The following is a 25,055-nucleotide window of genomic DNA, read 5'->3' on the forward strand; positions in this document are numbered from 1 at the left end:
CCAATCAGCGACGGCCTAACGCTTAGATGACAATTTCGGTTTCAAATACCCCGGCTTAGTGTTCTATGTTCTTTGCGTAATTAGGTGTTCGTATGCAAGGGATTTTTCCACACAAAAACGACGAATTTGGCCGAATTTTGTTATCGGTTGGCTTAATATAACCCCAACGGACCTTATTTTTGTGAAAGATTGGTATTTTTGTCCTGATTTGTAGGAATCTGAAAAACGCGTTTCACAACTTGTCTCTTATTTAGTTTTATGCGTCATTCAAGATGGCGGCCCCCATATAGTAAATATCGTATTTATTTTATTATCACGTGTGCGCCAGCTGACTATGATTGCACCGCTCATTCTGACCCCGGTTAGTGAGTTCCATTCAACCTGTGATGCTAATTGAGGCAGTGCACCGCTCATTGTGACCCCGGTTAGAGGCTCCATTCAACCTGTGACGCTAATTGAAGCAGTGCGCCGTTCATTCTGACCCCGGTTAGGGGGGTCCATTCAACCTGTGACGCTAATTGAGGCAGTGCACCGCTCATTCTGACCCCGGTTAGGGGGCTTCATTCAACCTGTGACGCTAATTGAGGCAGTGCACCGCTCATTGTGACCCCGGTTAGGGGCTCCATTCAACCTGTGACGCTAATTGAAGCAGTGCGCCGTTCATTCTGACCCCGTTTAGGGGCTCCATTCAACCTGTGACGCTAATTGAGGCAGTGCACCGCTCATTCTGACCCCGGTTAGGGGGCTTCATTCAACCTGTGACGCTAATTGAGGCAGTGCACCGCTCATTGTGACCCCTGTTAGGGGGTTCCATTCAACCTGTGACGTCAATTGAGGCAGTGCACCGCTCATTCTGACCCCGGTTAGGGAGTTCCATTCAACCTGTGACGTCAATTGAGGCAGTGCACCGCTCATTCTGACCCCGATTAGGGAGTTCCATTCAACCTGTGACGTCAATTGAGGCACTGCACCGCTCATTCTGACTCCGGTTAGGGGGTTCCATTCAACCTGTGACGTCAATTGAGGCAGTGCACCGCTCATTCTGACCCCGGTTAGGGGGTTCCACTCAACCAGTGACGCCAAGGAAGTCATAAATAATAAGTCTCATTTTCATATAGTACAAATTCTAGTATGTAACATTTATTTCGAATAAAATCCCTGAAATCACCATTACACAGCTAAAATCTGATATACAAAATGACCAGAAAAAAAATCATAGTATTACATTGCCAAAATATCAAGGCAGAATTTCTACTAAACCCACTGGATTATACATTGGTCAAAAAAACGTCTCAGATTTAATACCCTGAACAATATCTCAATACAATCAGAAGCGTATTCCAACCTATCATAACAAAAATACCTGATAATGTGTGCTTTCACAACAAAACATTGTAATTTCAGTTTCATTTGTTAAAAAAGAAGCCGTCTCTTTAGACAGTGTGACAACACCACCCTGCTTCCGGGGTTGAGGTATATTAGTTCGTTTTATTTTATATTGTCGCTTATCGTATACTGACTGAAACGAATGAGGTAAGTTCACCGCGGAGGGCGGAAAAGTGTGCAGAAAAAACTTAGAAATTATCATCAATAGTATGAAAATGATTAATATACTGAAAAACGAACGTTAGATATATATATATATATCGTAATATATATATATAATAGAGGTAGTTGGATGGTTGGCAGTCACGCCGAAGATTCATGACACATTTTCGCAGCCCCATATTCCAAAGAGTACGTTTCACGTGATACCCGAGTCATTGAGTTTTGAAGAAACTAAAATATATTTTCGTGCTTTCCTTTTATTTAAATTAGAATATCACTTAGTTCAGAGAGTGTAATTTGTTTGACATATGGTGGTTGTTTTTGTTGTCAATTCTGTCCACATGGAGCTCTTGTGCGAGCGGATTAATATTGTATTATGCAAATCAGTTAAACCAATAACCGGATTGCGTACGATATTCGACAGCGCATGCGCAGTTGTATAATAAAATAGTGTTATTTTAGAACAGCAGAATTATGGCGGTAGTAAGAATGGCTCAAATGATTTAAAGGGTTGCAATCGATCTTGCTTAGCCAGCTATCCCCTCATAATAATATGACAGTATTTATCTTAAAAAGCATACACAGAAAAATACGAATTTTCTCTGAAAACCATTCAATACAAAGAAATAATCGGAACTATAGTCGACGGGAAAAGGACCTACTGCGAATTGATTTAGATTTAACTTTCTATGCATGTTTTACTCGTGGCGCGATATGAACCCATTAAAAGCAAACATCGCCATTGTTATTTCATAAAAGGATTTCGTCGTGTACATTTCAGAACTACGTGAACAATATCCAAAACGACAAAAGAAGGACAATTTAATATTTAGACTATTTGTTTTAATTTTAAGAGCGAATCTCCCAAGATCTCGCACCGTGGGAGAATCTCCCAAGATCTCGCACCGTGGGATGCTCAGATGCGAATTTCGCAAAACATTTAAAACTCACACTACAGTACAAAATGACAGTTTTATCAATGACATTACGAAACTAAACATGTTCACGCGTGAACACGCCCAAACCAAGAACTCAACATTTTCAAATTAATAAAATAGTATTAATAAAAAAAATCCTATGTGATGTTGAATGACATGACTCAAATGTTCGAGTGATTTTTTATTTGGTTTATATTATTGATAATACTTAATCACATTTAAAAACCCGCCATCGACCGTCAATGGTGCGCTCAGCCCATTGGTTAAACAAGAGTCATCAATAAGATGAACTGCACTGGGGCAATACACTTCCACTTATCAACGGCTGATTCAGTGCTGTGAGAGTGACAGTTCACGAACGAGTCATTTGAATACAAGCGTTAACGCGAAGTAACAATACAACAGCGACCGTTCGATGAATCAGTCATGCATACTTCAGTCCATCAACTTGATAATTTTATAGAAGTAACCGCTACATATTTGGAATCTTATGGCGTATTTACATCGTAATTTATCGAAACATCATTAAAATATTATAGCAATCAAACCTATTACCTCAGTCAAAAACGTCCCTGAAGTGCAAGTTGTTGCTGTCGTCGTTTGTGTTTTTGTGTTATCATTTCTTTAAGGTCGGAAATCTCTGCCGATAATATTTGAAGTTCTGTGCGTAGCTGGACGTTTTCGTATTCCAGGTAAGCGGAGCGAGCGTTACGATATTCGTACAACGCTCGCCGGATGTCGCGACATTTTTTCGCTGCTTCGTTGTTACGCCGTCTTTTATCTAAATACTTCTCTTCCTCCGTCATATCGTCGCGCGGTTTTCTTTGTTGATCCTCCTCCCTTAGCGAATTCATTTGCAATTCAGGAGGCATTTGCCCTTTAAAGAACCCTGGGTTCATTTCGGACAACACCTGTGCGGCAATTATCATCTTTTTACGTTTTTCGTATTCCTCCCTCAGTCGCATGTCCGGAGTTGGGAACATTTGCGCCGGTGGCACCACTTGAAATTTCCCGACCTGAGTAGCGTTAGCAAACTGGAAAGGGGACACTGGTGGCTCTGAGTTTGAAGCAGGTGAAACAGATCGCATTGACGTCGAAGCATCGGAATCAGAACTTGGAGGCGGTGTCGGCACAATTTCGGGATTAAAATTTCGTTCATGTTGTTCAACATTTGCGTTCGCTTCACCGCCTTCTTTGTTTACTTGTTGTTGTCGTTGAACATCGGGGTTGTTTTGAGAAATCGCATCCCCATCCTTTGAAGGGTCACTCTCTTCGTTTGAAGAGCTATATTCATCGAGGTCCGCGTCGGGTGATTTCGGGGACCCAGGTTGTGCATTATCCAGTGTATCTGACGGCTGCGCACCAGTGTTCTCGTCGTAGTTATTTGGTTTGGGTTTTCGCCTTAACTTGAGTGGGAGTTGATGACTCTCCATGTGTGCCCCACGTGAATACACGCTATGAGGAGACGATGTTTTCGGTGGCGGGGACACGGACCTTGACTTTGGTGAAGCAGCATCGTCAATTTCCCGAGAACTGATTTCGTCCCGCTCCTCCCTGCCGTTTTCTTGCTGAGTGATTTCACTTCGTTCAAAATCCATTTCATCACCATCATTTGAATGCTGTTGCATATGTCGTACATGGATAAGACCCGGCATTCTCTTCGCCGACTGACGTGCATCGTCGTTACTGTCTCTGTAACCATATTTCAACACATCTGGTTCTTCTTTGATTCTTATGGCGTCTATAGATTCGCGTCTTTGATATTCATTTGCGAGTTGTTCATTTAAACTAGGCATTTGGAGACGCAATATGTGTGGACGTGATGGATAGTTTTCAGCCATCATAACTTGTTCAGCAGACTGAGTTGACATAGTGTTGATTGCAGCTGGCGGGGCGACTGTCATGGATAACTGACTTGCACTGACTTGTGGAACAGAATATGGAGGAGGTTGATGTGTGTGTATTGATTGTGGGTGCATTGGTTGCCCAAACGGCGACGGCATTGCTTGATTCTGCATCATAAGGTTATCGGCGGCAGACCTCGGATCTTGAGTGTCCATCATCAATCTTTGCTTCAATGCCCGTAGCTCCGCTTTCAACACTGCATTTTCCTCGGAAAGATGTAGAACTCGTGTTTCTAGAAACATATCGTTGATTCGACGTTTTTCCCTGGATCGTTTTGCAGCTTCATTGTTTTTTCTTCTCTTATCCCAGTAGCATTCGTCTTTTTTGCTATCCGGTATAAATTCACGGCGTTTCCGGGATGAAATTATTTCCTTCGGTTTTATTCCAATGTTTGCACTGCCGAAATGATCGTAGTGCGAACTGTCACCTCGCGGAGACAAATTAATGGCATCGGAATCGGAGAAAACACTGCCGGGTGAAGAAACCATGGACCCTGTCATGATGTCGGCTTGTGATATTGAATACGACCCGACTGTACTCACACTGGCCGATGACGAAGGCGACGAGAGTTGTTCCGACGACACGGGGGCCACTGTTGAGTGTGTCAAACTAAGTTGGTTGTTTTTTTCTTTCTCCATTATAACACGTATGGGTGCGGAATCTTGTATATGGTTGTCCTGTGTAGTCGTGGGTGTGCAATTATTTACCGTCACAATACCATTAGCACAGAGAACCCCGCTTACTCGTATAGGTTGAAAAGATATGTCTTCAAAGTTCTGCGAATAAACATAAAAAAAAGTTACATTTTTAATTTTTGGATTTGTTTATCTCAAAACCGTAAACTATTTGATGGCATATATGTTTATACCACTCTACTATTGGACAATACGCGTCCTGCAACTACAATACGCGTCCTGCAACTACAATAATACATGTACAAGTACCCACTTGCAATGCATGTAGCTTTGGCCCATCATACAAACTAACAATAATAACAAAGTAATGTGAAACAAATGTATAAAATAATGTTCATACTCAAGGGGATATAATCATTACAATTTTGCAACCAACGTAAACTATACTTCTACTGTATGTATCATTTCAGGTCTCAAGCAATTGAACTTTGATTTGAGTATCGTCGTTGTTCGCTCTACATTGTTTTTAATAATATTTTGAACGTAAATACATTAAAGTTTTCACCCACAAGTATTTAGTTTGTATGCGTTGACAAAGCGACTCCTAACAACTTGTTGTATTCAATGTAAATACAGAATTGTCAAAGTTGCACACATGACAATTGTTTTTTTAGTCAGAACCAACGATTTGAACGCTTGCGCCAAGTAGGATATTCTTTCATAACCGCTTGGTCCTTGGATTGGAATTGTTGACCTTCAGAGGTTTGTGCATGTAATGATTGGGTCGCCATTGTAGCAACCTTAACCGCTTAATGAATTTCCTCATTCTGAATACAACCTGAAGTACACTAAACCCTTGCCATGAAGTCAGTTCAAATACACAGTGACAGCTACAAATAAGAGCTAAGTTAACACAATATTTTAGAAAGGGTTAACTATAATACCCAGTGCTGTGAGAAAAGAAGCAAGTAAAATGGGATAGTGGCCGCGTAATTGAACCGTACTCATTTACACACATGAATGCAGAGAGCGTACAACCGGAAATCGTTTCGACTCAGTTCTCTCTCTGAATCGCAACTATGGCCAACGGTTGCTCTCTAGTAAAATATATCTTTGTGCACACGATATTAGTTTGAATGGACGAACTGACCGGGAACCATCGTATCGACGATGTCGAGTGATATGCAATACGATAATTACAATGAACATGTACAGATACGCCAATTACTCACTGTGTTTCATGGATTGACGCTTTTCCGCCCTATACGCAAGGAAACTTGTTTTTCCACACCGCACTTGATACGAAGGTTGCCAGTGATGTGACCGGTAGAGCGTGAGCACATATGGCACAATGTTTCGTTGTTATGATTTGAATGCTTTATTTCTTATGCAATGGTACGCATGCGCAGTTACAATTTTCGGACTCTCGAAACCGGGAAAAATCATGTACACATATTTTAAATTATCACAATGTTCGTGTACGGATGGGAAAACATTCTATATGTACTAGCTTTATTATTGAACATTGTTGGCGACAACTTTCGAACAATATTGCATTCATGCTACAATACACAAGTCAGATAACTCGCGCACTGTCTTCAAAATTGTCAGATGATCGATGAGCTTGCCATGACAAACGCAATTCAAAGTATCTATTATAACCACTGTACAACGCAACGTATACTAGTATGTTCTTGTTGTCTAAAACACTAGTTTTAGCTCCGTCTGTTAACTTGAAGTTCTATGTGACCCCTAAGCTGGTTAATTGGGCGCGTGTAATTCCATCGGTAACCTTGGAAAATAAAGAGTTTGGATTGAGATGAGAATATTGAGTCAATCGGGTTTACGTAATTTTGTACAATAAAACATGATATAATGTAATTATGTAATGTAACGTAATTACGGAAATGGACTAAGCGAGGCGACTCCACCGTGACCGAAATCTTTATTTCGTATTTTAACGAACATACACGGGGCACGGAAACGGACTAAGCGAGACGGTTCCACCGTGACCGAAATCTTTATTTCGTATTTTAACGAACATACACGGAGCACGGAAACGGACTAAGCGAGACGGTTCCACCGTAACCGAAATCCCTTTTTCGTATTTTAACGAACATACACGGGGCACGGAAATGGACCAAGCGAGACGGTTCCACCGTGACCGAAATCTTTATTTCGTATTTTAACGAACATACACGGGGCACGGAAACGGACTAAGCGAGACGGTTCCACCGTAACCGAAATCCCTTTTTCGTATTTTAACGAACATACACGGGGCACGGAAATGGACCAAGCGAGACGGTTCCACCGTGACCGAAATCTTTATTTCGTATTTTAACGAACATACACGGGGCACGGAAACGAACTAAGCGAGACGGTTCCACCGCGACCGAAATCCCTTTTTCGTATTTTAACGAACATACACGGGCATGGAAACGGACTAAGCGAGACGGTTCCACCGTAACCGAAATCCTTTTTTTGTATTTTAACGAACCTACACGGAGCACGGAAACGGACTAAGCGAGACGATTCTGCCGTGACCGAAATCCTTTTTCGTATTTTAACAAACGTACACGGGGCACGGAAACGGACTAAGCGAGACGGTTCTATCGTGACCGAAATCCTTTTTTCGTATTTTAACGAACATACACGGGGCACGGAAATGGACTAAGCGAGACGGTTCCACCGTGAACGAAATCCTTTTTTCGTGTTTTAACGAACATACACGAGGAACGGAAACGGACTAAGCGAGGCGGTTCCACCGTGACTGAAATCTTTTTTTCGTATTTTAACGAACATACACGGGGCACGGAAACGGACTAAGCGAGACGGTTCAACCGTAACCGAAATCCCTTTTTTGTATTTTAACGAACATACACGGGGCACGGAAATGGACCAAGCGAGACGGTTCCACCGTGACCGAAATCTTTATTTCGTATTTAACGAACATACACGGGTCACGGAAACGAACTAAGCGAGACGGTTCCACTGTGACCGAAATCCTTTTTTTTTTTGGTATTTTAACGGACATACACGGGTCACGGAAACGAACTAAGCGACTTATGTTTTCTGCTTGAAATTGTCATTATTGTTTCCCCTTTTGTTTATTTTTGTTTGACCACTTTTATACTCCCGGGAAATTGTACTATCTTAATAAATAATAGTAATATTAAAATGAAACTGTGTAGAGTATAGAAATGCTGCCACTCTTGGTATCATATTCGGAACCCTTGAGTTGGCAACTGGAAGACAGTCTAGTGGTAACAAGTAAGTGCCATTAAAGAGCTAACTCGTTCTTGATATAGTGCAGCTGTCTATTAGCAAGGACGATACTTACGATGTCCATTATCTGCGACCTTCTTCGCTAGACGACCATGCAATCAAGAACAATGCTCAAGAAGGACGCGCCCGACCTTATGCTACACCTACCGCTATTTGTCACCCCAGCACCGTATGTTTATTGTTACTGCCCAATACTCATGTACGGTATAGTAATGATGACAGTGACCGCTCGAAATGACTACCTGTATATACAATATTTATTATAACTAGTATCTAAGTATTGTATCATTGTATATTGTGTTTAAACATATGATATGTTACTTATTGTGTAATCGAAGGTTTAAATCAACTGTTAGAGTTGACAATTTGAGATTTGATGGAACAGGTATGTGCCTGATTCAAAAATAATATTATTTTTTTTTAATTTATATATAACACTTAGTAAATAGTGCCTCAGTAAACCACGCGGGCATATTGACGAACATGGCGGTTTTCACTGTTGTCAGTATCATTTAGTGTATATTCATCTGAGATCTTATTCAATATACGGCCTCATATGGAGTAGCCGAAATTAAGTAAACGTACTTTGTTTTTAACGAAGTTAACGAAGATGGTACCAGGCGATTTTACTCATATTTTGTTTCTCTTGGGTCACTCCCAATAGCAGATTACGTAGCAGTCACGGTTGCCACATGGCCAAAAGCCAGATTGGATGACCACGTGATGAACGATGATCACTACAATGATAGCCGAGATATCGTGATGCCCGACATATTTTAAAAGGCTTTAAGAAACGCATAATGGCATGTGTATTTTACTAGTTCCTTTTACCCCAAAATATTTCTATTATTTTCATATATGTTATACTATTTCTTGCCCAACAGAGGCTTGCGTAGTATGCGTACAAGTCCTATTGTTAGTATACTAGTGTAATAGGGTTAGAATAAATACATATTCAAATTCGTACGATGTTGTGAGTGGCCGAGTCAGTTTGCAGACTGAGACATGGATTCAACGTGTGCCGGCCATTCAGGATTATATTACAGATGAACTGTGGTTAGATATAGTCGATGGGGAATTAATTGTGCATCGGAACGTAACACAATTACCATGTACAGCGAAATTGTATACACTATATCAAATGTTTACAAATCTGCTGCGAAAATACGTCAAATTCAAGCAAATTGATGACGACTAAAATGCGATAGAATCACCCCCAACTTGTGCCACCCCAATGGTAAAGCGGTTATATAGGTTAATACGCAATATAATTGGTCGAAAGTAAATGACGAGTCAGTATACACTAACTGTAACTGTTGTAAAACTCACCAATTTATGTTGAGTTGATAAATGTTCCGCCAACATGTGACTTTGAATACGCGACACATATTACCATGTGCATGTCAGAACTCTAGTAACATAACTGTATCGCGGGAGAAGGAACTAACAGAACCGAAATATACCTGTATGGGTATAATAATTACAGAGTGATTCTAAATATGGATCGTTAAGTGAGGATTTTATAAGGATCAACCCCAACGTAGCATACATAACAGCCTTGCTGAAATCCTGTTCATTGACGATCGAGGACACTATCAACGGACGCATCATTTTACACAAATGTGCATTCCACTGTATACCCCCTCCCTCAGACAAGTCTTCGTCATCATTTTCTTACTGACGAGAATCCATCTGCTCGGTGAATACAGGTTTAAATGGATAATGTGAACGAGCGCATCAAAGTAGCGCAACTAAAAATGCTCTTAAATACGATTATAGTATTTTCCTGGAAACCCGCTGGTAGATTATAAACACACTGTGGGTTATTGTGAAACACACATGGCTGTTGGTAGTGGCCACCATTAAATTTAGAGTCTTCACTATGCAAGACGCGCGTCTAAAGAAACCATGAAATTACGTGGTACGAACATTTTCTATATTCAAAAATATAATAATGTCATGACCACATAACACTTTATATAGTAATTTGGATGAATACCTCGCTACCACACTATTACACAATGTAGGAAACAACCATCGACCATGATTACATTATATATTAATTGAAAATGTCATAAAATCACCAACAAAAATGATAAGTTGGCACCTTTTCCACTAAATTAAGCGACTGGAAAGTGCTGTGATACCGGTCAACATAAATCCATCTGCGCATGCTTAAAATGCGCCCTCAAACGGATTCCCTTTGAAATGATTGAAACACGCACCAGATAGCTACATATACAGACATAAAGCAAATTAATTAGCTGTTTTAAAATTGAAGTCGAAAATATCACTTTTTAACAAAAATATTCATCAAAATAAGAGAATTGAAGATACCACAAAATGAAATGAACAAATCTGAGTGTGGTCCACATACCTATATGTATAATATCAAAGCAATCGGACTTGCAGTTTTCAGGGAGAAGTCGAAAAGGTAAAAAGTTTACGCGGACGACAATTGACTACGGCGGACAATCAGTTATATAATTAGTTCCGCTGAAGTTGAAGGGGTCATACTTGGTAATGTATTACAACGAGTTGGCGTTAGGGGGCATACTTGGTAATGTATTACAACGAGCAGGCGTTAGGGGGTTATACTTGGTAGTGTATTACAACATGGTGACGTTAAGGGGTTATACTTGGTAATGTATTACAACATGGTGACGTTAGGGGGTTATACTTGGTAGTGTATTACAAGAAAGTGATGTTACGGTTTAAACTTGGTAATGTATTACAATAAGCTAACGTTAGGGAGTCATACGTGGTAATGTATTACAACATGATGACGTTAGGGGGTTATACTTGGTAATGTATTACAATAAGCTAGCGTTAGGGGGGTCATATGTGGTAATGTATTACAACATGGTGACGTTAGGGGGTTATACGTGGTAATGTATTACAACATGATGACGTTAGGGGGTTATACTTGGTAGTGTATTACAATAAGCTGACGTTAGGGAGTCATACTTGGTAATGTATTACAACGAGCTGGCGTTAGGGGTCATACGTGGTAATGTATTACAACATGGTGACGTTAGGGGGTTATACTTGGTAGTTTGTTACAAGAAGGTGACGTTAGGGAGTCATACTTGGTAATGTATTACAACAAGATGATGTTACGGTTTAAACTTGGTAATGTATTACAACAAGCTGACGTTATGGAGTCATACTTGGTAATATATTACAACGAGCTGGCGTTAGGGGGTCATACGTGGTAATGTATTACAACATGGTGACGTTAGGGGGTTATACTTGGTAGTGTGTTACAAGAAGGTGACGTTAAGGAGTCATACTTGGTAATGTATTACAACAAGATGATGTTACGGTTTAAACTTGGTAATGTATTACAACAAGCTGACGTTAGGGAGTCATACTTGGTAATATATTACAACAAGATGATGTTACGGTTTAAACTTGGTAATGTATTACAACAAGCTGACGTTAGGGAGTCATACTTGGTAATGTATTACAACAAGATGATGTTACGGTTTAAACTTGGTAATGTATTACAACAAGCTGACGTTAGGGAGTCATACTTGGTAATATATTACAACGAGCTGGCGTTAGGGGGTCATACGTGGTAATGTATTACAACATGGTGACGTTAGGGGGTTATACTTGGTAGTGTGTTACAAGAAGGTAACGTTAGGGAGTCATACTTGGTAATGTATTACAACAAGCTGGCGTTAGGGGGTCATATGTGGCAATGTTTTGCAGCATATAACATTAATTCGTTCATTCATTCGTTTATTCATTAATTCAATCATTCAAAAAATACATCAATGTGCATTCTTGATTACATGCATGTCACAGCGCCACCAAGTGTTACCAACTATTGTCAAAGTTGTTTTTAGACAAAGTGCAGCATATTGTCATAGTTACTACATGGGGGGAATATAAACGAGGCCATCAATGGAGGAGTTTGTCAACAATACATAATTATATGCGTATTATGGACCACTTACAGAGGGAATAATATCAAAGCCTTAGACGCCAGAATTATTCCCTCAAATATTTGGTGCTAAATTTTGCCTATTTTTATGTTATTTATAATATTTGTAAAAAGTTTGGATCAAATGGATCTTAATTTTAAAAAAAGATGAAATCATCTATGCGGTTTGAGAAGGCTGAATAATTATCATCGAGTTCACCAAAACATACCCTTTTAGTGAGTAGACAGGTCACTAAATCAATTGTTGTTTCCTAGATAACATTGCATGCTTGGGGTTATTGGCGGTAGTATTATTCTGGTATATCCCACAAAAATGTAACACAAACAAGAAAGTGCAGATTTTTTTTCGGAATATATAACCCGTATTTTATTTGACAGCACGTGACACAAATCCAATTATATTACTAGTTTATGATGGTGAATAATACTGTCACTAACCAGCATTGACCAATCTCACACACGTTGTAGAGTTCATTTAGGGTTAGTCTGGCAAATTAATTATCAAAATTAACCGTCCGTTACGACGGTAGTGACACCCAAAGTGATTGTATATATTTAAGTTTGATAGTACACATCTTATATTGTTAGCGGACAGGCGTATTTATATTTAATCATTGTTAATGTATATGGATACTTTTATTTCAGATTTCCTTAATTTGTATAGCTTTATATTATGTTATGCAAAATCCAGATCAAAAACATGTATGGTGCACTTTTCACATGATAATGGTTCAAACATCCATGAAATGGTGATTTGTTACCATTCACCACTGGTTCTAATTATAAATAGCTTTCACCATCTATCATATTTGTGTTAACATATTGCGACAAATCCATACGTAGTTACGAGTTGGATTCTGGTGATCATTTATTGTTATTTTATATGCAAATTGGTCCAATCTTTAACACTGTATCACAAAATCATATTTCTTATTAAGTGCAAACAAACAAACAAACAAACTGAAGTTTCTGACTTGAGACCAAAATACTAATTATTTAACAATTTCGTAAGAAATCTCGTGACGTGATCGTTTCCATTTAACAACAAGCTGATGTCTCCAGGAATCGGTTAGACACACGTTATAAAGATGTCTGGTGTTCCAATTTCATTTGTTTCACATATTCATATCACAGGAAGACAAACTTGAACAAGATATCGGGCGCTATCTCGCGATTGCCCCAACCTCTGGTCGTAGTTTTCCAGGAAGACGTTCGAAATATGTGTTGATCTCTTTTAGGGAAGAACTTTAACCATATATAGACATTATATGTGCCACCCAACCGAACCAACCAGTCCTTCTTAGAATTAAATCTCAAAATAACTCTCACGGAAACAGGATATTTGACAGAAAAGTATCATTCACCAATGTGTAGATTATTCATTTATTTTGTAAATTATAATATTGTAGTTGTATATCTGTAAATATGAAGTGCCAATTGTTTTTAATACTGTTTGTGTATGCCTGTGCATTTCGTAATAGCTGGCTAGAAAATAGGACACTGATGTTAAAGATTCAACAGGTGCTGGTACCTATTCCTTCGTGTTCGTGTCAGGGGGGTTTAAATATATCAAAAGACTAAGTCTGTTGTGATGTGTCGTTTTGTGCGCAGTTTATTTTAGCTATTTGCTCGCTTACTGTCCCAATTCAATGGTTCGGTAATATTTTTTGGAATTTAATATTTTAATTATATTGTTTCTATCTGCAGGTTTTGCTTCTTCCCAAATTGTTTTTAATTATTTATATTTTGTATTATTTTAAATTGTTTTAATTATTTATATTTTGTAATATTTTGTTATAAGTTTAATATTTATTTTGTAATCACATGAATTCCCATTACAGTGTAGTTGGCATATCCATATATTGACTCACAGTCGACCCCTAGCAGTGCATGAATTCGGAAACATTTAATTTGGGTCCACCCCCGACATAGGTATATAATTGGTATGAAACTTTTCAGCGTTACCTCATGAACTCAATATTCCTACTATAACATAAGCGTGACTAGAACCTTGTCGCGAGTTTATGCTTCAGTAAACTACCTATTATTACCTCTAAACCTTGTATGGCGGTGACCTAATTCTTATATGGAGAATAATACATAATAATTTAAACACACCAATCAGCGGATGCATATCATGTCACGTGGAATAATTGTTTTTGTCAACTGGTTGTTGTATGGCCGAGAAAATACAACTCAAGCCGATACCAACAGTGATAGTTAGCGGTATTTATTATACAGTCGTTTTTTTCTGTTTCATGTCATCCTGTTTGTCCTCGAAATGAAACAAAATATATACATACATAATTAAAAAACAACTAATTTTCTTTTTTTGAGAAGGATTGATGGGTTCATAGCCGTCATTTCCTGTAAACACGTACGCCCGATGGCAACCGTGACGGCAACAACAAAAACAAGCATTATGACGTCACATCGTAATACTGTCATGCAATATGTTGATTAATCCGGTTATTTTGCACACAAGACATGTATCGGCGGTTACCCTGATCATCCATGTGTATTGCCTTTGAAAACACAACAACAAAGTAGGTTATTAATATTACTGCGTCAGATCCTGAGAGTCGTACTTGATAGTCTGCGACCGTATTTGCCTATATCAACACACTGGCGTGGATATAGGGTAATAGCGCCGTCATCATTCTGGATTCGTCTAATACGCACACAGGCAGATTTTCGTATTTTAACACATTCCATGGAAGTCAAGAACATACCCCTTGGTAGGATTTTTTTATCAGGGTTCGCTTCCCAACAAAAGATGTCGCCTAGTAGCGTAGGCATCATTTTATTAACAACTCGAACCCAGGCCATTACAGGGGACTGGTTCCACATCAGATCTTGACGAAGGGAATAGTTTGGCCACACTGGTGGGGCAAATGACAAACAGTTTGTATGTTTAAGCACAAGTTGTGAAATAATAACCTGTTGTGTACTCAGTGGGACGATCGGGGATAGCAGGAATGTAATAAAGGTCCACGGTAACAAGGACACATGTCGGAACCTACACCTTAACGTTAGACTTACATTACACACACATATTCACTGGTTTACGCTGCGACAACATACGACGACTTTCACTGTACAAAGCGGATATTACTTTAGTCTTTCCTGTCGGAAATGGTACAAAATTAAGGTTTATAATGCGCAGGCTATTTATAATTTAGTGATAACGATTCAGAAGGCAGGCCAGTGAAATTAGGTCGGGTAGATAATTTAGTTTATTGCCACAGGTTGGTCATAAACCTAAATAAATGGCGAGCGCGTTTCAGGCTCGTTTCACTGTAAACATGTACAGTTAAAGTGTGATACCACGAACATACACAATAACAAATAGATGGTACACACGTGAAAACACACGTTATTCGAGTATCCTATTACGAAAAAAACACTCCTATTTCAAACAGCTTTTTGAAAAAAACAGCGCATGCGCGGTGAAAAAGAGTTATATCTATTATCGGTAATTATTCACCATGGGGAGTGGTTTATTTCGTTGTCCTTGACCGGAGAAGGGACGTGAATTCATTTCATTGAGTCATGATAGTATCGCTATTTATTCAGGCTTTGTGTATAGAATGACTGTTAAACTTGGCTGTACCGCATACACCTCGGCGTTAACCTATTATACATAAAAAAACACATCATGAATAATCAAATTATTTTGCGTTTGTATTCCACTCTTTTCGGAACTGGGGTCTGCTTTTTATAATGTATAAGCCCGAGTTGTACGAGCGTTAAGAACACATTCATTATCTGAGACGCTGTACAATATAAGGTACAGAACAGTTATGCAAATATATCGCTCACAGTGAATGTTAAGAATAACTCAACTAACTAAACAACAGCCTCACAGCCTCAAAGTAAAGACCACAATCTAAAGTCTTTAATACAGATGGCAAAAAAAACAACAAACAACAACGTTTCCCCGATTCAAATATATATTTAGCATGCGAGAATCATACAGTGCAAACTCAACACTCATTAATGGGTAGGGGTCGTTACACAACCACAGGGGAACCATTCAGCGTGGTTTGATCTAATCAGCCTTCGATCATGATGAAGCAAGATCATTATTTGGATTCCTGTACTGCAGCTTGAATCGTATTCAATTTGTTATTAAAACGCCATGTCGTGCATGCTTCGTGGATTTTCGTGTTACAGAGTTCTCGTATCTTGAGAATGTCTTCCTGACAACGAACGTTGCTATGTATTACTGTGAATGATAGCGCCAAAGACAAAGTGCCAGTTCAACATTCACTCTGTCTAAGGTTGTTTAAATTTGATGGCACACGCTTTGAAATAAAATGGAACAGTTAATTAACCACTTCATATTGTTGTTGCATATTTTACTATTACTCATTTGACAATTAAATCATGTCCTGAATCAAAATCGGGGTACGATTGTAATCGTCTCAATTATTCCTGCACGGCACCGCTCTAGTCTTTGTGATATATGAAAATGGAAAATGTTCTACGCGGTTGGAATAAAGTTGTTATATTTCTATTATATGTGTAAAAATATATAACCCCCAGTTCAATAACATGCTCCGTTACCAAGCTCATGCACAGGGAATTCACAATCGAAGCATGGAACTAGGTCGAAACCATAAATATATTGCTTTTTCAAAACCATAAAATGTTTTAAAAGCGGTGAATATTTTGCGCTCGCCATAATGTGAACACACGCAGTCCGGCACGGTTGACATCATAAATAAATAGAATATGGTCACGTGACACTTCTTCCAACCACTTTTCTGAGTATAAACTATTGATATAAAAAATCAACATTGCATTTCATGTGGTGAAGTTATTGGTACTTAAGGTTACTATAAATTAGTAGGACATTCTGATGATTACTGTTCATATTTTAAGAAATAATGTTTTTACACGGCTCCCTATGGGATTTGTAAAACAATGTTCATATTTGTCCTTTTTATGGCAGATTGTCCCCCCAAACAAATACTTCGCACTGAGAAAACAAACTTAAAAAGTTGATGACATGTGTCAAAATCAATAAATATGCTATACTCTTGAAATACATAGAGATGAATCGTTCGCCCCTTCTTATTAAGTCGATTACCATACTTTAAAATGTTAATCACAATCAGCATACGAACGTACGCACACCCGTTGATACTAAATGGAGATATTTGAGATAATATAGAAAGAAAGACAAAGTTCAATTTTTCAACCACATCCCACGCACGGCACGGTGCAACTGTAAAAAAATACCAATTTCTTACGTCAACCACACGCCACTTATGGCAATAATTTTATTTCTAGCATATTAAACATTTATTATAGATCTTGCGAATTTACATCAAAATAATTCACAGGAAACGCTAGTTAATGTCGAATTACGAGATGTACATCTCTACGTGAGTATACTCGTGTTAGTTGAATTACGTCCGTTCTGTATCTTGCCAGCATTTTGTGACTATTAATACAATAATGGTTTATATAAACAATGCAATATATAATGGGTAAGTATGGACTGCGTTATTTGCCACATCTATACGAGTCAAAATTACCATTATGGTATCATGATCTACTGAAATGATAGATGAGGCAAAATGTAATCGAAACAGCTAAACTTGATTATTAGTCGTGCAGAATTCATTTTCTAGAAATATATGACGTAATAATTTTCGCTGTTATTAGTCAAATATATCAACTAATGTTATTGTTCTTGTCTTTATTTACTACTGTTTTCGTATATCTGTATAATAAATGGCCTCCGACATTACAAGAGAAAAAATGCGTGTTTTGAAAATAAGTTGTTGCGGCATTCTGTATTTTGATCGAGCACACACGTAATAGCAGTCGCAGCGACAACAACATGGACTTGCCGTTCGGTTATTTTCTATGCACCAAACTACTGACCTGAATATTCACACACAAGGTCATTAACATAAATTAACATACATTAGCCACGCTGAGGTAATATTCAGGTCAACATATCGCCTGCACTATCGTGTAACAGCAAACAAATGTTCCTCGGGTAAAATATGGTCTTGATTTAATGTTATTATTGCAGTCCGCTTATAAGCGTAATTTCGTAACAATAGTGAACATAATCACCTATATATTACTTATATATATATTTTACGGATCACAACAAAACATGTAAAAACAAGCTTCTGGCATTCAACTCGGGTGAAGCTACCTTCGCTTAGATTGGGTCAGAATAAAGGGACAACAGAAAAGGCGGCTAGACTTGGCAAAAAATCATGCTGCCAACCTCGTTTAAAATAAATAAATAAATAAAGAAAGAAAGAAGGTGAGCTGAGTGAATTGTCAGTGTTTTAACCGATAACAGATTTATGAATTGAAAATCTCATAAGTTATATCATCTAGGATAGACCGTAATAATCGGAGATTAAAATCAGTAATCCCTCCCATTCGGATTAACAAAAATAATCAGCAGCAGCTGTACTGCCACGGACTTCCACTCTCAATGTACTGATATTTCCAATGAATGCAATCGTGTATTTTCCCTTCTCTATCCAGTTTTCCTTTCAGATGGTTTCCTTTTCTTCTGACATAGGCAAATTCCAGTGACGTTTTGTAGTTTCCGTTCCGAGGTCAAATTCAACAGCCTACGTGACGTGATAGCAAAGACAGCGATGGGGAACGGCCCACTGAGGGCAATGATTCAGGCAATTCGTCATTTTTACCCGAGAGAAAGGACAAATAATCCTATATATATATATATATATATTAATTTTACCTTATCTCCCCATATTACAGATCATAACACATAATGTGTTTAATATCGGCACAAATGGTAATGGATTAGTGACGCTGGTAAAGCCGATTTGGTGGCAGATGACCACGGGGAAACGGTGTTCTGAAAACAGGCGACCCGAAAACACCGCATGCAGGTCGTTTGTATTTGCTCGGAATACACGCTCAATATCGGGACAAATCGTCAGAATAGCAACAGCTGCATATACTAATCAACGTTATCTAGTGTACTTCAAGTCACTACGGTGTTCTTTCATCGACAACAATTCACGAACATTACGAAGCATTCATACAGAGGGCAATTTGCCAAGGCGGTTCTTTTTTTTACGGTCATGGCTGCCCAATCTTTGGACCTTTTATCTAGGCCGTGTTGCATAATAAAAGAAGTAAACGTACCTTTATACCCGTATAGTTACATATAAAATACCCGTTTTAAGATTCTGAGGTAGTTAGAGTCGTCACACACACAAACACGGCGTTCCGTTCTTACATAAGGCCAATGTTGAGTTCACCCGGCGAAGATATTGAACTAGCCACGTTAACAAACAAGAGTCACAGCCACCCGTTACGACATCCGATTCTAAACCTAGTCAACGCTGTAATACAAATACACAGTTGGCCGTACTTATTACTGAACTACTCGATTGAGGTCAAACGAGGTAGCAATACGCCCTTCAATAGCGATTGGACACGCTCGCTGTCAATCATCTAAGTGTATTTTTCCCGTTGCATAACGATACTTCCCCACTCAGGCGATGCCAATACGGGGAAAACTGCGAATAACAAGCCCGATTATTGGTGTTTGTTGGCGAAAGATTTTTAAATCATGGTTTTTATCCAGTGAGTAATTGTGAAACTAGAAGCTCGTTGCTGTGTACTTGACTGCGTAATTTTATGCCGGCGTATGCGGCAACCAATGAATACATGATGGAGTTGAAAAGTACAACGCTCCATATCACATTCAGTCATGAGATTCATCACACACTAACGTGTACATTTCTAATCTTTTCACAAGATAAACATTTAATTTTCAGTAAATCCTAAAATGTACTGAAATCCAATTAACTATGTCAGTTATTTTTTATTTTAATTTAATACCCATAGTTTAACACCAGAGGTCAACTGAACGTTGTTCTATATATAGTGAGAAAACCTATACATTTAACACTGCGCATGCTCACTTCGAGTGTTAAGTTCAAATGACCTTCTAGTTACCTCATCGAACTATTAACCCTAGTTGGTTCAAGGTTATGCAGTCCTTGCTTATCTCATATGCACTGACGTCATCAATGAGTTGGCAACCGCATGATCATAGATGTCGTAACTAGCGCGGGAAACGATTTTCCTTTGGAATATAATAACCAGTACGTATTATTGAGTTACATATGAGCGATTGCGTGTAGCAGTAGGTTTCATTACACGCATCCCGGCTATGCTGAACTCTGTATTTACACTTTCTTCAACGGCGCTCATTACGGGGAAATGCCAGGATGTATGACCTTTAAGATTGTGTATATGGAGGGGGAGGAGCATTATTCAGTAAACTGACATTCTGGTGCTAAATATGCTTTAGTAAATATGCTATTTTGATTCTATTAATCATATTCGCATATTTTTTTCGAAGGGCGGTGTAGCATCGTATAAATATCATTTGCACTTTAAATTAAACAAAGCAAGTATTCCTTTTTCTTTGTCTGAATAGAAAGCCTCCCATAATATGAGCATTTTTTTAAATTTTGTTATTTAGCATTCGATAACCTAAAATGACTGGTGTGTACACTGTGCCTATTATTTGTTTACAGATCGCTATTCATATATGTAAATGAACAACTACCGGAATTCAACGTGGAGAAGAGTTGCATGTTGAAAAGCCGCGCAGTTGGTGAGTTAAATTGATAAACAAGAACGAGCCACAAACCACAGGAACGATGGGAATACCATATCGTGGCCGTAATATGGTTTACCAGATTTTCAAAAGATACCGACAGTGGCCGTCACAGGGCCTGTCAGTTTACAAGATATATTAACTTTTAACAATGGCCGTTTGGAATAACTAAAGTTGCTGTCATTACAAAGGTGTAATGACAACAGTGGATGTCTGAAGCCCTATGAGGGGCAGTCTGGGCGACTTGAATGATTTAGGGTAAATGTTTGGAATATTGACTTATAGTAATTATTATTACTATAGTGAATAACACGACTGACGAGACATATCTACTGACAGGTGAAACAATCAAGAATGGTCAGAGTGACGGTTTTCACTGACAATTGTGACTTACCCGTCTGAGTGACCATCTGGTACTGACAAGTATCCGTCTGAGGATTGACTAGAGTGACGGTTTTCACTGACAAATGTGACTTACCCGTCTGAGTGACCATCTGGTACTGACAAGTATCCGTCTGTGGATTGACTAGAGCGACGGTTTTCACTGACAAATGTGACTAACCCGTTTGATTGACCATCTGGTACTGACAAGTATCCGTCTGTGGATTGACTAGAGTGACGGTTTTCACTGACAAATGTGACTAACCCGTTTGAGTGACTATCTGGTACTGACAAGTATCCGTCTGTGGATTGACTAGAGTGACGGTTTTTACTGACAAATGTGACTAACCCATTTGAGTGACATCTGGTACTGACAAGTATCCGTCTGTGGATTGACTAGAGTGACGGTTTTCACTGACAAATGTGACTAACCCGTTTGAGTGACCATCTGGTACTGACAAGTATCGGTCTGTGGATTGACTAGAGTGACGGTTTTCACTGACAAATGTGACTAACCCATTTGAATGACCATCTGGTACTGACAAGTATCCGTCTGTGGATTGACTAGAGTGACGGTTTTCACTGACAAATGTGACTAACCCATTTGAATGACCATCTGGTACTAACAAGTATCCGTCTGTGGATTGACTAGAGTGACGGTTTTCACTGACAAATGTGACTAACCCGTTTGAGTGACCATCTGGTACAGACAAGTATCCGTCTGTGGATTGACTAGAGTGACGGTTTTCACTGACAAATGTGACTAACCCGTTTGAGTGACCATCTGGTACTGACAAGTATCCGTCTGTGGATTGACTAGAGTGACGGTTTTCACTGACAAATGTGACTAACCCATTTGAGTGACCATCTGGTACTGACAAGTATCCGTCTGTGGATTGACCAGAGTGACGGTTTTCACTGACAAATGTGACTAACCCATTTGAATGACCATCTGGTACTGACAAGTATCCGTCTGTGGATTGACTAGAGTGACTGTTTTCACTGACAAATATGACTAACCCATTTGAGTGACCATCTGGTACTGACAAGTATCCGTCTGTGGATTGACTAGAGTGACGGTTTTCACTGACAAATGTGACTAACCCATTTGAATGACCATCTGGTACTGACAAGTATCCGTCTGTGGATTGACTAGAGTGACGGTTTTCACTGACAAATGTGACTAACCCGTTTGAGTGACCATCTGGTACAGACAAGTATCCGTCTGTGGATTGACTAGAGTGACGGTTTTCACTGACAAATGTGACTAACCCGTTTGAGTAACCATCTGGTACTGACAAGTATCCGTCTGTGGATTGACTAGAGTGACGGTTTTCACTGACAAATGTGACTAACCCATTTGAGTGACCATCTGGTACTGACAAGTATCCGTCTGTGGATTGACTAGAGTGACGGTTTTCACTGACAAATGTGACTAACCCGTTTGAGTGACTATCTGGTACTGACAAGTATCCGTCTGTAGATTGACTAGAGTGACGGTTTTTACTGACAAATGTGACTAACCCGTTTGAGTGACTATCTGGTACTGACAAGTATCCGTCTGTGGATTGACTAGAGTGACGATTTTCACTGACAAATGTGACTAACCCGTTTGAGTGACCATCTGGTACTGACAAGTATCCGTCTGTGGATTGACTAGAGTGACGGTTTTCACTGACAAATGTGACTAACCCATTTGAGTGACCATCTGGTACTGACATGTATCCGTCTGTGGATTGACTAGAGTGACGGTTTTCACTGACAAATGTGACTAACCCATTTGAATGACCACCTGGTACTGACAAGTATCCGTCTGTGGATTGACTAGAGTGACGGTTTTCACTGACAAATGTGACTAACCCGTTTGAGTGACCATCTGGTACTGACAAGTATCCGTCTGTAGATTGACTAGAGTGACGGTTTTCACTGACAAATGTGACTAACCCGTTTGAGTGACTATCTGGTACTGACAAATATCCGTCTGTGGATTGACTAGAGTGACGGTTTTTACTGACAAATGTGACTAACCCGTTTGAGTGACCATCTGGTACTGACAAGTATCCGTCTGTGGATTGACTAGAGTGACGGTTTTCACTGACAAATGTGACTAACCCGTTTGAGTGACTATCTGGTACTGACAAGTATCCGTCTGTGGATTGACTAGAGTGACGGTTTTTACTGACAAATGTGACTAACCCGTTTGAGTGACTATCTGGTACTGACAAGTATCCGTCTGTGGATTGACTAGAGTGACGGTTTTCACTGACAAATGTGACTAACCCGTTTGATTGACCATCTGGTACTGACAAGTATCCGTCTGTGGATTGACGAGAGTGACGGTTTTCACTGACAAATGTGACTAACCCGTTTGATTGACCATCTAGTACTGACAAGTATCCGTCTGTGGATTGACTAGAGTGACGGTTTTCACTGACAAATGTGACTAACCCGTTTGAGTGACCATCTGGTACTGACAAGTATCCGTCTGTGGATTGACTAGAGTGACGGTTTTCACTGACAAATGTGACTAACCCGTTTGAGTGACCATCTGGTACTGACAAGTATCCGTCTGTGGATTGACTAGAGTGACGGTTTTCACTGACAAATGTGACTAACCCGTTTGAGTGACCATCTGGTACTGACAAGTATCCGTCTGTGGATTGACCAGAGTGACCGTCCTCACTGGCAAATTCGACTGACCCGTTTGAGTGACCATCTGTAACCGTCTGTAATGACCAGAGTGACCGCTCTCACTGGCAAATATGACTGACCCGTTTGAGTGACCATCTGTAACCGTCTGTAATGACCAGAGTGACCGCTCTCACTGGCAAATTCGACTGACCCGTTTGAGTGACCATCTGTAACCGTCTGTAATGACCAGAGTGACCGCTCTCACTGGCAAATTCGACTGACCCGTTTGAGTGACCATCTGTAACCGTCTGTAATGACCAGAGTGACCGCTCTCACTGGCAAATATGACTGACCCGTCTGAGTGACCATCTAGTACTGACAAGTATCCGTCTGTGGATTGACCAGAGTGACCGTCCTCACTGGGAAATATGACTGACCCATCTGAGTAACCATCTGGTACCGACACGGTGACCGATTCGAATAAAAAGTGTCACTCATTGCTAATTGCTTCACTTCTCCCGCTAAATTGTGGTTCTGGTGGATCACATGAATATTTTAATTTTACTTTTAAATTATTGTATTGTTTGGGAAATTCAATTTTTTTTCTATTATAATATTCAAGGTAGCAATTCAGACATTCTCTACAAGTTACTATGTATGCTATTACAAGAACCTATATATTGTCTGAAAGCTAAGATATACATAAATACAGTAGTGTGTATGGTGTACCTATTTGTACCTATACCTGTACCTATGCTGTAGCCGTATTTCGCTATTGTGCTTTTTTGACTAGTCTGACATTTGAAAACAGCGGGTTTAACACATTGAGTCACACGAATGCTTTGTGTTTTCCATATGACGTTCCTAACGCAGTAGGCTATAAACGATCACATCTCAGTTAGTCTTTATCTGACGCTGTTTCCCAATGGAAATAACGTCAGACATGCGCATTATCGGTAAATGATCCTCGCCGAACAGATTGTCACCTTCTCGGCTCCAGCACCTCATAAAAAGCATGAACTTGCAAAGTTATATTTACAGAAATCTCATAACCACATAGTGCATTTCGAACGCATGGGACAGCGGCCTATTTTATACTCAATTTTTAGGTGTAATCATGTAAAATAAAATAA

General features: G+C 39.3%; 1 protein-coding gene across 3 annotated transcripts; it reads right to left on the reverse strand.

Moving 5' to 3' along the window:
* Window positions 1-1,107: 1,107 nt before the first annotated feature.
* LOC144360342 (uncharacterized) lies at window positions 1,108-19,674 on the reverse strand. 3 transcript variants are annotated; one of them, XM_085503475.1, is made up of 2 exons: window positions 19,422-19,674; window positions 1,108-5,167 (listed from the first exon to the last, which is right to left on the reverse strand). In XM_085503475.1, the coding sequence occupies exon 2, from the start codon at window positions 5,027-5,029 to the stop codon at window positions 3,047-3,049; it is 1,983 nt and encodes a 660-aa protein (XP_085359601.1). In that variant the 5' UTR covers window positions 5,030-5,167; window positions 19,422-19,674; the 3' UTR covers window positions 1,108-3,046. The 3 variants fall into 3 exon arrangements, with proteins under 3 accessions (XP_085359601.1, XP_077869258.2, XP_077869259.2); XM_078013132.2 differs by lacking the exon at window positions 19,422-19,674 and adding an exon at window positions 9,641-9,765; XM_078013133.2 differs by lacking the exon at window positions 19,422-19,674 and adding an exon at window positions 6,259-6,384.
* Window positions 19,675-25,055: the final 5,381 nt, after the last annotated feature.

Source organism: Saccoglossus kowalevskii, chromosome 9 (genome assembly GCF_978046115.1).
Source record: "Saccoglossus kowalevskii chromosome 9, keSacKowa6.1, whole genome shotgun sequence".
Classification (NCBI taxonomy): Eukaryota; Metazoa; Hemichordata; class Enteropneusta; family Harrimaniidae; genus Saccoglossus; species Saccoglossus kowalevskii.

What these genes read in the sequence shown, in the direction of transcription:
- LOC144360342 (XM_078013132.2), bottom strand. Translation starts at nt 9,676, where the DNA reads ATGTTGGCGGAACATTTATCAACTCAACATAAATTG. An exon ending in TATCAACTCAACATAAATTG is followed by an intron (nt 5,168 to 9,640) that starts GTGAGTTTTACA and finishes GTTTATTCGCAG; the next exon opens with AACTTTGAAGACATATCTTT.